The sequence below is a fragment of the Nestor notabilis genome, unplaced genomic scaffold (genome assembly GCF_000696875.1).
Source record: "Nestor notabilis isolate BGI_N333 unplaced genomic scaffold, ASM69687v1 scaffold12985, whole genome shotgun sequence".
In the NCBI taxonomy this organism is placed as follows: domain Eukaryota; kingdom Metazoa; phylum Chordata; class Aves; order Psittaciformes; family Psittacidae; genus Nestor; species Nestor notabilis.
In genome coordinates this window covers 1-13,832 of record NW_009928313.1, presented here as the reverse complement: position 1 = coordinate 13,832, position 13,832 = coordinate 1, and the positions used below count along the sequence as shown (strand labels likewise).

At 38.2% G+C, this 13,832-nt stretch overlaps 1 protein-coding gene across 1 annotated transcript in view; it reads left to right on the top strand.

The window, feature by feature from the left end:
* The window catches only part of LOC104405687 (lysine-specific demethylase 4C-like), a gene marked incomplete at its 3' end in the record, with an annotated part of 24,739 nt that extends 16,085 nt beyond the window's left edge, over positions 1 to 8,654 (top strand). The window contains exon 4 of the mRNA XM_010014457.1: positions 8,457 to 8,654. Within this exon, the coding sequence (XP_010012759.1) occupies positions 8,457 to 8,654 (198 nt within the window). The remainder of the gene's footprint in view (positions 1 to 8,456) is intronic.
* Positions 8,655 to 13,832: the final 5,178 nt, after the last annotated feature.

Below are 13,832 nucleotides of genomic sequence, written 5' to 3'. Positions count from 1 at the left end.
AGGTTCTCACTGACCGGCCCCGCCAAGTCCTTCGCCACAGGGCTGCTCGGAATCTCTTCCCGGCCCAGCCGGTAGCTGTGCCTGGGGTTGTGCCGACCCAGGTGTAGGACCTTGCACTTGTCTTGGTTAAACTTCATAAGGCTGGCATCAGCCCACCTCCCAAGCGTGTCCAGGTCCCTCTGGATGGCATCCCTTCCCTCCAGCTTATGAACCGAGCCACACAGCTTGGTGTCGTCGGCAAACTTGCTGAGGGTGCCTCAATCCCACTGTCCATGTCGCCGACAAAGATGCTGAACAAGATCTGTCCCAACACTGATCGCTGAGGGACACCACTTGTTACTGTTTTCCAACTGGCCATTGAGCTGTTGACCACAACTTTGTCTGTGGCTATCCAGATAAAACTCAAGCATAAACAGGAAATGTGCAGGAGGTAGAAGCAGGGACGTGTAACCTTAGAGGGATATAGACACTCTGCCCAAGAATGCAGAAATGCAGTTGGGAATGTCAGAGCCTAGCTGGAATTGAATCTGAGACATGTCAAAGGCAACAAGGACTTTTGTAAGTGTATTCCAGGGATCATTACTGAGTCCAGTCATGTTTAACATCTTCATTAATGATTTGGATGGTGGGGCATAGTTTGCAGATGACACAAAACTGGGAGTATTGGCTGATAGGACAGCAGGTCATGCTACTGTCTACAGGGACCTTGACAAGCTGGAGGTTCTGGCTGACTGGCACTTCATGAAGCTCAACAAGAGGAAGTGCAAAGTACTACACCTGAGGAGGAACAACCCAGGTATAAAGGCTACCTGCTGGGGGCTGAAGACTGGAAAGATGCTTTCCAGAAAAGTCCTCTAAGGGCACTGGGAGGGAGACCAAGTTGAACACGAGACAACAAATGTGCCAGTGCAGCAAAGGTTGCTAAATATGTCCTGGGCTGCATTTGGAAGAATGCTGCCAGCCATTAGAGGGAGGTGAGCCTTCCTTTTTATTCAGTACTGGTGAGGCCACACTTGGAGTGCTGTGCCTAGTTCTGGGCTCCGCATCTATCCCCAGAAATACAGCTATGGGAGAGGGCCCAGTGAAGGGCTAGTAAGATATTGAAGGGATGGAAGCATCTCTCCTGTGAGGGAAGGCTGGAGGAGCTGGGAGGATTCAGCCTTAGGGAGACAAGGATTAGGGGAACCATATCAATGTACATAAATACCTGCAGGAGGGTGCAAGGGGGAGGGACCCAGGCTTTTATCAGCAGTGCTGTGACAGGACCAGAGGCAATGGGCACAGACTGAAACACAGGAGGTTCTTCCTGAACATGAGGAAACACATTTTTACTGTGAGGGAGTCTGAGCCCTGGTACAGGTGGCCCAGAGAGACTGTGTATTTCTCCGTCCTTGCTGAGCTAGTCCTACAGATTGTCTCTTGCAAACAACCATAAGTATGTCTCTTGTATACTGTCCCTTACAGTATTGTGTTGGGTTTGCATGGCAAGGTTTGGGGGGCGGTTTCTGTGAGAAGTGCTAGAAGCTTCCCTGGTATCCAACAGAGCCAATGCCAGCTGGCTGCAAGACAGACTTGCTGCTGGCCAAGGCTGAGCTAATGAGCAATGGTGGCAGCACCTCTGGAATCACATATTTAAGAAGAAACTGTAGCTAAACAGCAACTGCAGCCAGAGAGAAGAGTGAGAATATGTGAGGGAAACAGCTCTACAGACACCGAGGTCAGTGCAGAAGAAGGCAGGAGGTGCTCCAGGTACCAGAGCAGAGATTCCCCTGCAGCCTGTGATGCAGACCATGGTGAGGCAGCTGTGCCCTGCAGCAGGCATGGAGCAGATCTTCACCTGCAGCCTGTGGAGGACATCATACCATAGCAGGGTGATGCCCAAAGGAGGCTGTAACCCTGTGGGAAGCCCACACTGGAGCAGGCTCCTGCCAGGACCTGTGGCCACATGGAGAGAGGAGCCCATGTGGAGCAGGTTTGCTGCAGGACTTGTGAGCCTGCGGGGAACCCACACTGGAGCAGCCTGTTCCTGAAGGACTGCACCCCATGGAAGGGACCCACACTGGAGCAGCCTGTTTCTGAAGGACTGCACCCATGGACGGGACCCATGCTGGAGCAGCCTGTTCCTGAAGGACTGCACCCCATGGAAGGGACCCACACTGGAGCAGCCTGTTTCTGAAGGACTGCACCCATGGACGGGACCCATGCTGGAGCAGCCTGTTCCTGAAGGACTGCACCCCATGGAAGGGACCCACACTGGAGCACTTATGAAAACTGCAGCCTGTAGGAAGGTCTCACATGAAGAAGTTTGTAGCGGATTGTTTCCCATGGGAGAGACCCTGTGCTGGAGCAGTGGAAGAGTTAACTGAACAAAACCTGCATTCTTCATCCTGCTGCATTGCTGGGAAAGAGGAGGTAGAGAATTTGGGAGCAAAGTTAAGGTTAGGAAGAAGGAAAAGGTGGTGGGAAGGTGTTTTGAGATAAAGTTTGTAGTTGTTATTAACCTACTCTGATTATATTGGTAGTAAATGAAAATTAACTTTTCCCCAACTTAAGTCTGTTCTGCCTGTGACAGCAATTGCTGATTGATCTGGTCCTTATCTTGACCCATGAGCTTTTTGTTATATTTCTTCTTCCCTGTCCACTGGAAGAGGGAAATAATGATAGCATGACTTTTGGCATGTGGGACCAAGCCAGGGCCAGCAAACCACAAATATGTCATGGTTTAAGTCCAGCTGGTAGCTCAGAACCACGCAGCCACTCCCTGCCTCCCTCCTCTTTTTCCCCCAGTGCTCCCAGAGGGATGGGGAGGAGAATCGGAGGAATGTGACTCACACGGGTTGAGATAAGAGCACTCCAGTAACTAAGGTATAATACAAACCACTACTGCTACCAATAATAATGATAAGAGGAATAACAAGGGGAGAGGACACAACCGCTCACCACCCGCCGACTGATACCCAGCCCGACCCGAGCAGCGATCTGGGCCTTCCGGGTAACTCCCCCCAGTTTATATACTGGGCATGACGTGCTGTGGTATGGAATACCCCTTTGGCCAGTTTGGGTCAGGTGTCCTGCCTCTGCTTCCTCCTGGCTTCCCCTCCTCTCTGGCAGAGCATGAGAATGAGAGAGTCCTTGGTCACAGTAAACATTATTTAGCAACAACTAAAAACATCGGTGTTATCAGCGTTGTTCCCAGACTGAAAGTCAAAAACACAGCCCTGCACCAGCTACTAAGAAGGAGAAAAATAACTGTTATAACTGAACCCAGGACAAGGATGTACAGATGAGCATAGCTTAATGAAGGGACATGAACTCTTATTTATTTTTTTTTTTTAAATGTCGGAAGTTCTGCATGGTTTAGTACCTAAGTCTGTGATGCGCTTAGTGGATGGGTGAAAAGCTGTGGATGTTGTCTACTTAGGCTTTAGTAAAGCCCTTGGCATGGTTTTCCACAGCATTCTCCTGGAAAAACTGGATGGGTCTGTTCTTTGCTGGGTAAAAATCTGGCTGTATGGATGATCCCAAAGTATGGTGGTGAATCGAGTTAAATCCAGTTGGTGGCTGGTCCCAAGTGTTGTTTCTTAGGGCTCAGAACTGGGGCTAGGTCTCATAAATTTTACCAGTGATCTTGACAAGGGGATTGAGTGTTTGCATATGACAGCAATTTGGGTTGGAGTGTTGGTCTGCAGAGGGATCTGGACAGGCTGGATCAATGGACTGTGGCCAGTGGTATGAAGTTCAACAAGGCTCAGTGCCACGTCCTGAACTTGGGCCGCAACAACCCCATACAATGCTCCAGGCTTCGGGAAGAGTGGCTGTAAAGCTGCGTGGTGGAAAAGGACCTGGGGGAGCTGAACATGAACTAGCTTGTGCCCAGCCAGCTAAGAAGGCCAACAGCATCCTGGTTTGTATCAGCAGTAGTGTGGCCAGGAGGGCCAGGGCAGTGACCATGCCCCTGTCCTCAGCACTGGTGAGTTTATATCTCAAATAGTGTGTTCAATTTTGGGCACTGAGGTGCTGGAGCATATCCAGAGAAGAACAACAAAGCTGATGAAGGGTCTGGAGAACAAGTCTTGTGAGGACTGGCTGAGGCAACTGGAGTTTTAACATGGAGAAAAGGAGGCTTAGGGGAGACCTAATAGCTCTCTACAACTACCTGAAAGGAGGGTTTTGGTCTCTTCTCCCTAGTGATAGGAAAAGGTGAAATGGCCTGAAGTTGCAGTAGGATTGGTTTAGATTGGTTATTAGGGAAAATGTCTTCACTGAAAGAGTTGTCAAGCATTCAAACAGGCTTCCCAAGGAAGTGGTTGAGTCATCTTTGGGGGTATTTAAAAGATGTGTAGATATAACACTTAGGCATCTGGTGTAGTAGTGGACTTGGCAGTGCTAAGTTAATGGTTGGACTCAATGATCTTTAACATCTTTTCCAAACAAAATGATTCTCTGATTCCATGTTTCTATGTGAGATGTCCTTTCCCTGTGATCGTCTCATAGTTGAGATTAGTGTGAGCATTCCTTCACTTACATGTTGGTTCTAGCATGCATTTCCAAAGAGAATGTAATTGCTTCTGTCTTTCTCCTTACCCTTCAAAAGCTGCTGCATAGCAATGGTTATATCTGAAAGGATGCTGAGAAGAAAAAACAGCTCAAATGAGGGTAATAGTTTGTATCTCCTAATCTGTGTTTTTATGGTGCAGAGATTTTGTTCATAGCATTTTCCTATGCACTTTGAAGATGCAATAAAAACTTGCAAATGTTTTTATTATATTCATTGGTGTGTAGAGAGGAGTGGGTGACCAAGCACAACTTTCTGTCTATGTTTCTCCCGCTTCTTTCACTATCTCTTAATTAGTTTTTTTACTCTTCTTTATTATTTCAGTTGTTACAGTCAGCCGGAGGGGCTTTTTGATCCTGGTTGTAGAACAGATGTCTTGTTTGCCAGATTAATATTGAAATGAATCCATGAGATAATCACAGGAAAAATTAAACACTGAAAAAAGATTGTATGTGGTAATGTATACATACAGAAATCATGTTTATAAAAATTGAATACATCCCACTGTTGGCCTGTTTGTAAAGTGAAAGGGATAATATTGTGTCACTATTCCAAGTGTTCTAGTAAAAGGAAATGAATAAAAAGTAATTTTGTTTAGAGCCTATTTTATTCTTATCTGCTTCACTTTTTACTAGTATACTGAAGGCTACATTTTTCTTTGTGTCTTTGTGAAAAGAATGGGTCAGCTTCTTCTAAACTTCTAAACGTGCAGTTTTTCAGATATTTGATTGCTGCTTATGAAGTGCCTCATTTTATCTCCACATTGCATTAAAAACTTGTTCAAAGTTAAAAAAAGTCTTGATGGTAATTTGCAGTAAGTTTGGGTAATCTACAGTATTAGTGAGGATTTGAATAGTGGTCTTCTTTATGAACTACAGTATTTCTCTGAAGAAATACAAGGTAAGTCTCATTTGCGTAGCAATGACCATAGATGGTAAGATGTTTCAAGTCGATATTTCTTTGTTCCAGTAAAGAAAGAAAAAAATGTAATTTTCCAGCATTTTTCCTGATGAAGGATTGTGTGGTACAGTTGTCAAAGATGACAGGTATTCTTCAAAGAATTTGCCATGAAATATGTGGATATATTAGAAATACTTTCTTTACACTTTCCCTTGAAATTATTACAGTATTCTGATATAATTATGCTATTCTGAGTAGTATAAGTATTTTGTATTTTTGTAACATTGAATGGATTATGATGTTTAAATGGGTTTTTGTAAGCAACTACCAGCTACACATCATGGTCAAGTAATATGTGTACTGGTGTTGTAATAATGGCTATTAAGTATAGCATCTCCTGCTAAGATATACTTGAATGTTGAGAAATACTGTTATATATTGACCTGTTAAACTGCTCTTTAATAGCTCCTGTAATCTTTTTAGTGTGCATTGTAACTGTGAAGTTTAAAAAGAGTTGTATAACTATTGGAAAAGTCAGAATTGCTATTTTATTTTAAAATTCATGTAAGAATTTTACTTAATGTTTTGGACTATTAAAAACCATATGTTTGTGAGCGAAAATAACAGCTTTAATACTAATTTATAATAATTTTAACAGTTTAGGCATAAATACAAAACTGATTGGTTTTTTTTTTGTTTTTTTTTTTTTTTTATGTTCAAGGATTGTAGAAAAAAAATCAGTGTGATTTTAGCATTTCAGTGAGTTTCATAGAATATTTCCTTTTGAGCTAAGGCTACTTGTCCAAAATAGTATTTAGGAAATGGAAATAGGTGATGCATCTTGAGTGTAGAGGCTGTGGCTTGTGTATTTGTTATGTTTGGTATTGTGAAGCCATTTTCTCCTAGGATTGTTCTCCATGGGAGAATTCACTTTTGTTTTAGGGACAAATGACTAGGAGTTTGCTTGGTGACTATTTGTGACTTGAATCACAGAATGTGAAAAGCTGAGATGTAGTGTTAAAAAGAAAAAAAAATAAAGTAAGCATCACTTAATTTTTAGTAAGAGAAGAGTAAGATTTCAGGATGTTATGGTTGCTAAAAGCTTACATGGATTAAAAGAGGTGACTGGATGAGTAACTTGGAGAAAAGCCCCTAGGGTACATAAAGTAGAAGGATAACACCTCTGTCTGGAGAAACCTTCAATCTGCAAATTGCTGCAGGCTGGAATGGTATTCTGGGAAAGTATTGCTTTGCTTATACTGTTTGTCTGCTTACTCACTGTCCAAGATTATGGTGCCTAGATTAGCAGTTGATTTAAATCTGTCATATGATTGTCTTCTAACACTGAATGTGCATGTGTGCCTACGTGGTTGAATAATTCCTTCTGTTTTGCTGTATTAATTTGTTTCTCCAAATTGACTGTGCTATTCGTGATCAAAGATAAATGTTATGTAATTTAAAAAAAAATAAAATCTGCAAATGAATTTGAGGAATAATTAGTTAAAATTGTGGCTTCAAATTTTGTATTTTACAGCTCTACTCTCTTGTTGATGATTAGGATTTTTAGATTTGAAAGGTGTAAATTTTACTAGCATCTACAACTTGAGTTCATATCAGTGTTTAGGTTTTTTCTCTGATAATGGTAATATTAAATTTCTTCAATTTTAAAACAAGAACAAAAATTGCTGTTGGGAATAAACTAATTCTGTGTAAATCCTTCACTCCTTTGTAAAAGTCATAGATAACTTACAGATATTTTTTCTTAGAAAGTGAAATAATAATAGCAGAGAGTCAGAAGTGCATGTTCAATGAGAAGGTTGAACTTCATACAGAAGTTACTATTTTGTATATCGATTCTAATTGCTGCATATGTAACATGCTTGACGTAAAACCTCAAAAACCTAGGAAATGAAAACTGAGAGTATTAAATGTTCATTACTTCTTGCTTTAACCTATATTTTTACTTCACTACTGGCCCAGCTATGGAATGTCACCATGTTTCTTAATCAGCTGCATCAAGATTGCAGTCTGCCATCAATTTGTTCTCAGAGTTGAGTAAGATTGCCAGAACTGTACAGAGTCCAGTGATGGGGCTGTGGAGCAGGTTAGAGTTAAGGACATGTTTAAAGGCTGTCTTCGCAATAAAGAAACTTGCCTGAATTGATTTTGTAACAGTTTTGATTTTATTTCTTGTTTTTCTGTCTGTTTGCACACCAGCTAATGTCTTCCCTGGAGGTACTAATAATTGCTGTTATAATGAAGTCTAATCTTTTTCTCTTCAGTTTTGTAGCTTTGATCTTTGTTATATTGACTCTCATATGCTGTATTACCTGAAATTAGAATTGCACTTTGTGGGTGAATCTGAAATACAACAAAAACTACATATATGGCTTTCTGAATGACTTTTAATATACAGATTTTATGGGCAATAATGTAAGGAAACAGCTGAAATCCCGTGAAATCAGTAGGTTTCTTCTGTGGTGTATTTCTTATGCCGTATATAATTATGGTTACAAATACTTTGAAGTGATACAATAGTTTTAGTTTCTATACTTTTCAGAGAAATGGTAAATTTATGCATGTAAATTAAATTGTAAAATAATTTTTCATGCTATTTAGTATTACTTTGTAAGTAATTAAAAAGCACATGTAGACCCAGTGGAACTTAGTGGCTTCCAGCTGTCAACTCATCAGAGATTTTTGTCTGCAGCTATTATTTCTACTGTGTATGCGGTTTCAATCCGTGTTAGATTTGATGTGTTAAGTGTTAAGCAGATATGTTCTCGGCTCTGAACATCTATTAGAACTTGTTCTAAATCTTACTAAGGTCAAGAGAATTTTTTTATGGTATCTTCAGCTGTCTTCTTACATGCTTACAGATTTGTATTAATATACAGTCTTTTTAAGAGCTGGATCAGGTGTGTATCTTTATAAAACAGTCTCAGTCAAAATTGCATTGCTTTATAAATATATTTATATATTTATTGTTTATCTTTTTCAGGGTATCAAGGAATGGAATATTGCTCATCTTAACACAATATTGGATGTTGTAGAAGAAGACTGTGGAATTTCTATTGAGGGTGTAAATACACCCTATCTGTATTTTGGCATGTGGAAAACAACATTTGCATGGCACACAGAAGACATGGACCTCTACAGTATTAATTATCTCCATTTTGGGGAGCCAAAGTCATGGCAAGTATAAATTTTTATGAAAGATAATTTCATTTATCTGTTTGTTTCATCTGACTAAATGTGGTACAATTGCTCCACAACAGTAAGCTTTACTGAACAACTAAGTAGTTTTTTTCTTTTTTTAAGTTGATAAGGCTATGAAATATGTGAGATTTGTGACATAAAGAACATTGCGGTAATGCATTCTTTCATTTTAAAGGAAAAGACTAAAAAGTACATAACACTTATTTGAATTCAACAGAATAAGATTGTAAGGATTCATTATGAGAAGTTTAATGACTTGGGAACCCAAAAATTATTGAAGGAACTTCCATAAGGCTTCTTTGAAATCAATTTGTTTGGTTCAGTTGTCCTTTGGGACTGCCTAACATGCACTTAATTATTGTATTAAACATTCAGTTAATTGCTTTTTTGAATCAGAGCCATATTCTCTAGCATTAACTCAGAGCACCCAGTTGGAGATAAGATTGTATTAAAGGTGCTTCCTAAACATGTAGCTTCTGCTATCCTTTCTCTAATGTTAGATTTTTGATCGAACACCTCTTAATAGAGAGACAAGGAGGTTTAATGTTATACACATAGATGTGATATACATGTATCTTAAAGTATATGAGAAAAACGTTTTTTTTTTGATCATAAAATCTTACTTTTTAAAAAATACCTGTGAAGAGAACATAAAATCATTAGAAAGACATGTAAAAGATATTATATGCATAGCTTGGTTCTGGCAGTTTCTAGTCATCCAGACTTACATGGAACATTTTGTAGCTGGTAATTCCATAAAACATAAATGGTATTTTTTATATCCATACAAAAGACAAAGACCTATGCAACATCATGTATTTAAATTGAGAAGGTGGTAAATTGGTCAGCTACTGGTTCTTAGGTAATTTCTTTGTTTACCTGCTTTTCTTGTATAGCGATTGCCTACATTTAGGCAGAGAAGGTACACCTATTGTAGTAATACAAATCTATGGTTTGATTAGTTTTATATATATATTTTTTAAAGTGCTGCTTTAATAGAATTAGATGTACTAAGAAACTCTTCTCAGCCATAAGAATGGAATCTTTATTGGTTGTAAAGATAGGTAATTCCAAAAGGTTATAAGATGATAAAAATTTAACTAAAACAACAATTACATAAAAATGATTTTGTTTTCTTTTTAAAATTTTAAAAGTGCTATTTATAGAAAACCTTATTCGATATTGTAAAATTCCAGGTAGTAGAGACATCACTTAAACCCTGAAGATCTTAGGCACAATGGGTAAAAGAAAACTAAGTATTTTGAAGGAGGTGTGAGTTGATAATATGATAAATGCTTTTCTAGTTTACGGATACTTGTTTACACTTCTGAATGAAAAAAAAAATCATTAAACACTGACCTCTTCAGCTTTTGTAGAAATAGCAGTGGATATGACTTTATTTTCTGGACCCCACTGGCCTATTTGTTTAGAAATGCAGCCCTAAAAGAAGTTGAATTCAAGACAGTGAAAGATCTATTTGTTGTTAGACGTGTGTTTTTACTGGAGAAAGGCTGCAGTAATTTATGCTAATGCTGTTTCTATATCAGTAAAATGTATTTTGTGTTAATGTGATATTAGTATAATATTTTCTTCAAAAAAGTGGAGAATGAGTGGAATCTTAGGATACAGATAGTAAAGATCTTGTCTGCCCTTGAAAAATTTAAACTGAGTTTACAAGTGCTTCGTTAGCGAAACCAAATATCCTGGCATGTAACACATATTTTTTAGTTTTACTGGATATATAACCCACATTGCTTTTATGGAAACTGAAAAATATTATATGAAGAAGCATGATACATAATGTGTTTTCTCTGAAAGAGAAGACAGATATTTACATCTGATTGCTGTGATTAGAACTTGTAGGCAGCAGCTCTACCCAGCTGCTGTGGCAATCTTTATGAAACTGAAGCATTCTCCTGTATTTTGGCATAGGTTAACTTTCATTTCTTACACTCTATGCAGTTTCACTTTTGAGAGGTACACAAAGAAGTTTACGTATAGTTTTATATTATGTATACAGATACCTCCATTACTGCCTGGTATGAAACACAGGGAAAAAGTGTGTGTGATAACCATTTGAAAAATCAGGACTATGGCTTTTTGTGTATTTATGTATGTATGTATTTGTGTAATACATACATTTACTTTATAGATTTTTGTTAATAGTACAAGTGTTAGAATATTAGTAAAAAAATGAGTAAAGATATGTGGAGAATATATTTAATATTTTAATTTAGAAAGTTATTTTTTTTTTATTTTAAATTGTGGTCATTTTGTTCACCTTTTATATCTGGTGGTGGAGGTCTGAATTTTCCATAAAGAATCAGCTTTTACTTCCATTGAAAGGGGCACATTGTAAACTTCCAGTATAACACAAGCATAACTTAAGTATCAATTTTTGTGATGTTTTCCGTGACATACCATCTGGTTTTCTTAGCTCTTCTGAAAACTGGAAATGACAAGGAACAATGCATTATGTAAAAAACCCCTCCTGCTTAGTAATGCATTTAAAATCACAAAATGCCTTGCAGGGTTGTTCACTTAAAAAAATAAAAGGAATATATACTGCAGAAAGAGAAGATAGTTCCATTATTGTGACAATATCAAGAAGTAAAAAGCAGGTTGTTGAAGAGGGAAAGCTTAGACAGCCAAAATCAGATGGATTAAGAGAGTGAGGCTGGACCCATCAGTTTATTTAGGTTGTAAGAGTAGGGAGAAATGGATGTATGGTGAAATTTAAAATCAGGCAGATGATTTAGGTTCAGGAATTCTTTTCAGAAGTTCAGTGGTTGCAGGATGATCAGAAATCAGATCTTGCCTGAAATTACTGCCCTGGACAGCTTCAGTGTTCCGTCTTGCTTGGTATGGGTATAAGCTGTTTTTATGGATTTGCCAATGTAGAATGTGTACTGATACCTGTTCATCTTCCTTTATGAAGTGGAAAAATGAGGAAAGATAGATAGTTATATGGTAGGAGCTGTGGAATTCTTTAAAACGTGATCTCATGTGAAGGTCTTCAGATTTTGATTGCCAGTAACACAGGAAGTAGTAATGAGATTATGAGTGTGGGACAGAAATGGACAAAATCATGTAGACAAAAAGGTGAAGAAAGGAAGGCATACTCAGACTGATGCTAATGTTGTATGATTTAAGAACTACTACTGTGATAAAGTAAGTGGGTTCAAAGAGACTCACCTAGATCCTGACAGGGTCTTCTGGGGCAGCATTAATAGGACAACAGCTGACAAAGACTGGACAAAAACTGTCTGGGTGATGCAGAGTTCAGTATGAATAGAAGAGTCTTGTTACCTTTGCACAAGTTATGTGTACCACTGACATTTTCCTAGTTTTGTTCTGTGTCTAAGATAAATAACATATATAGAAAATTACAGTAAAGTGCAATCTTTGAGTGTGAAAAATGGGAGTAATGTATAAAACTTCTGTGATAGCTGGGGAGACAGTTATGCTCAACTTAGAAGAGGATTAGCTGCACTTACTGCTGAAAATGATCAGGAAACTTAGAAATAAGACTATCAGGAGTCACAGAGATTACTATAATCAAGTAGGGATTCTGTTTGTAAAAATGTACCTATAATTAAACAGTACAGCGGTTTGACAGCAATCTGAAAGGGCTGTCACTGTGCTTGAAACCAAGCCATCATGTGGTAGTTAGAATATTCTCCATAAGGTAAGAGAACTTTGCTGGAAGTGGTGGTGTGGGGTTTGTTTTTTTTTTTTTTTTTGTCGTATTCACTCCCACCCTGTAGAAGAGGATTTTGTTCCTTGAAATATTAAGTAAGGAAACTTTTTAGGAGGTGATGGACCTTGAAATTTCCCTTGTCAAAACACTGTTTTTAACTTCCTAGATTAAGTTTGAGACTTCTATTTGTTCATATTTTAAACATCTATTTGTAATGTTTATATATATTAAATATTACCCACCTAAATATATAGTAGAGCAAATTAGTGTTGCTTATAGAAAGCGGCATGGGATTCTCAGCCCAGTGTCTGGAATTAAATAGCATTATTTTGTTTTAAGTTGGAGGTCGCATATTGCCTGTTATCAACTGTGAAAACAATGAATTGGGTTCATTGTGAAAAAAAAAATGATGTTGTTAGTTTGTTTTTAACAACATTTTATGAGTTTGCAGCTTTGGAATTTTTAGAGTACTGATTAGCAGGAAAAATGATCAGCTGTTATTCCCATATGAAGATGTGACATAGGCTTCAGAAAAGTAGTTTGGTTAAGTATTTAGGATTACGCTTAAATTGGCTTGCAGCTGTTGGTGTTAGCCAAATGATCTGTGCATGTACCTGGCTTAGGAAGAATGGAGCTCAATGTTTCATGTTCTGTTTCTTGTCACTATGATGAGAATAACTGGGTGAATACAAGAGGCTGCTTGTGTGATGACCATCTTGCTCAAATGGGTATGTTTTGCACAGTAAAGCAACGATTCTTTGTTTTTGATGTCTTTTCATGTTCATGCTTTGAATAATACTGTTTTAAAAGTTGCCCCATTTGTAAAACATACCACTTAACTGAGCCCCTGACAAGGATCACGAATTTTCCTTTCATCTACAGTCATCAGGATGCTATGCATGTGTTAAAATTAAATGGATTCAAATTCAGTTTTGAATTTATCCACTTCCTACTTTTACAAAATACGGCAGTATTGAATAACTAATTACTCTGTTGCACAAAAACCAGTACAAGTGACACAGCAATCCAACCCAATTCTTTTGTTTGGAAGGTGCAATTTATAAAATCAAATGCAGCATTGAAGAGTCAAGTCTGATGTCACCAGGAAGGCAGAAAAGATAATACCGAATAATGTTTTTAAATACATGGAATTTTCTGTGTTGGACTTTAGATTCATTTTATTGATGATGTTAAGTCTCAGTCAAGATGGACTTCTATTCTGCAAGATCTTTGGCTATGAGATAAAATGAATTTAGGTTTTTTTCATAGTGTGAAAAAAACCCCACCCAAGCAAGAAGTCAAAACCATATACTTAGGTTCTTTGTTTAGCATACTGATAGATGTTGGGACTTGAATAGTTTATTTTGACTCCCTCATTGCTAACTGTGGATAATTTGAATGCATGTATTGTATGTATTCAGTCCTTATGAAGTAGAATCATAGAATCATAGAATAGTT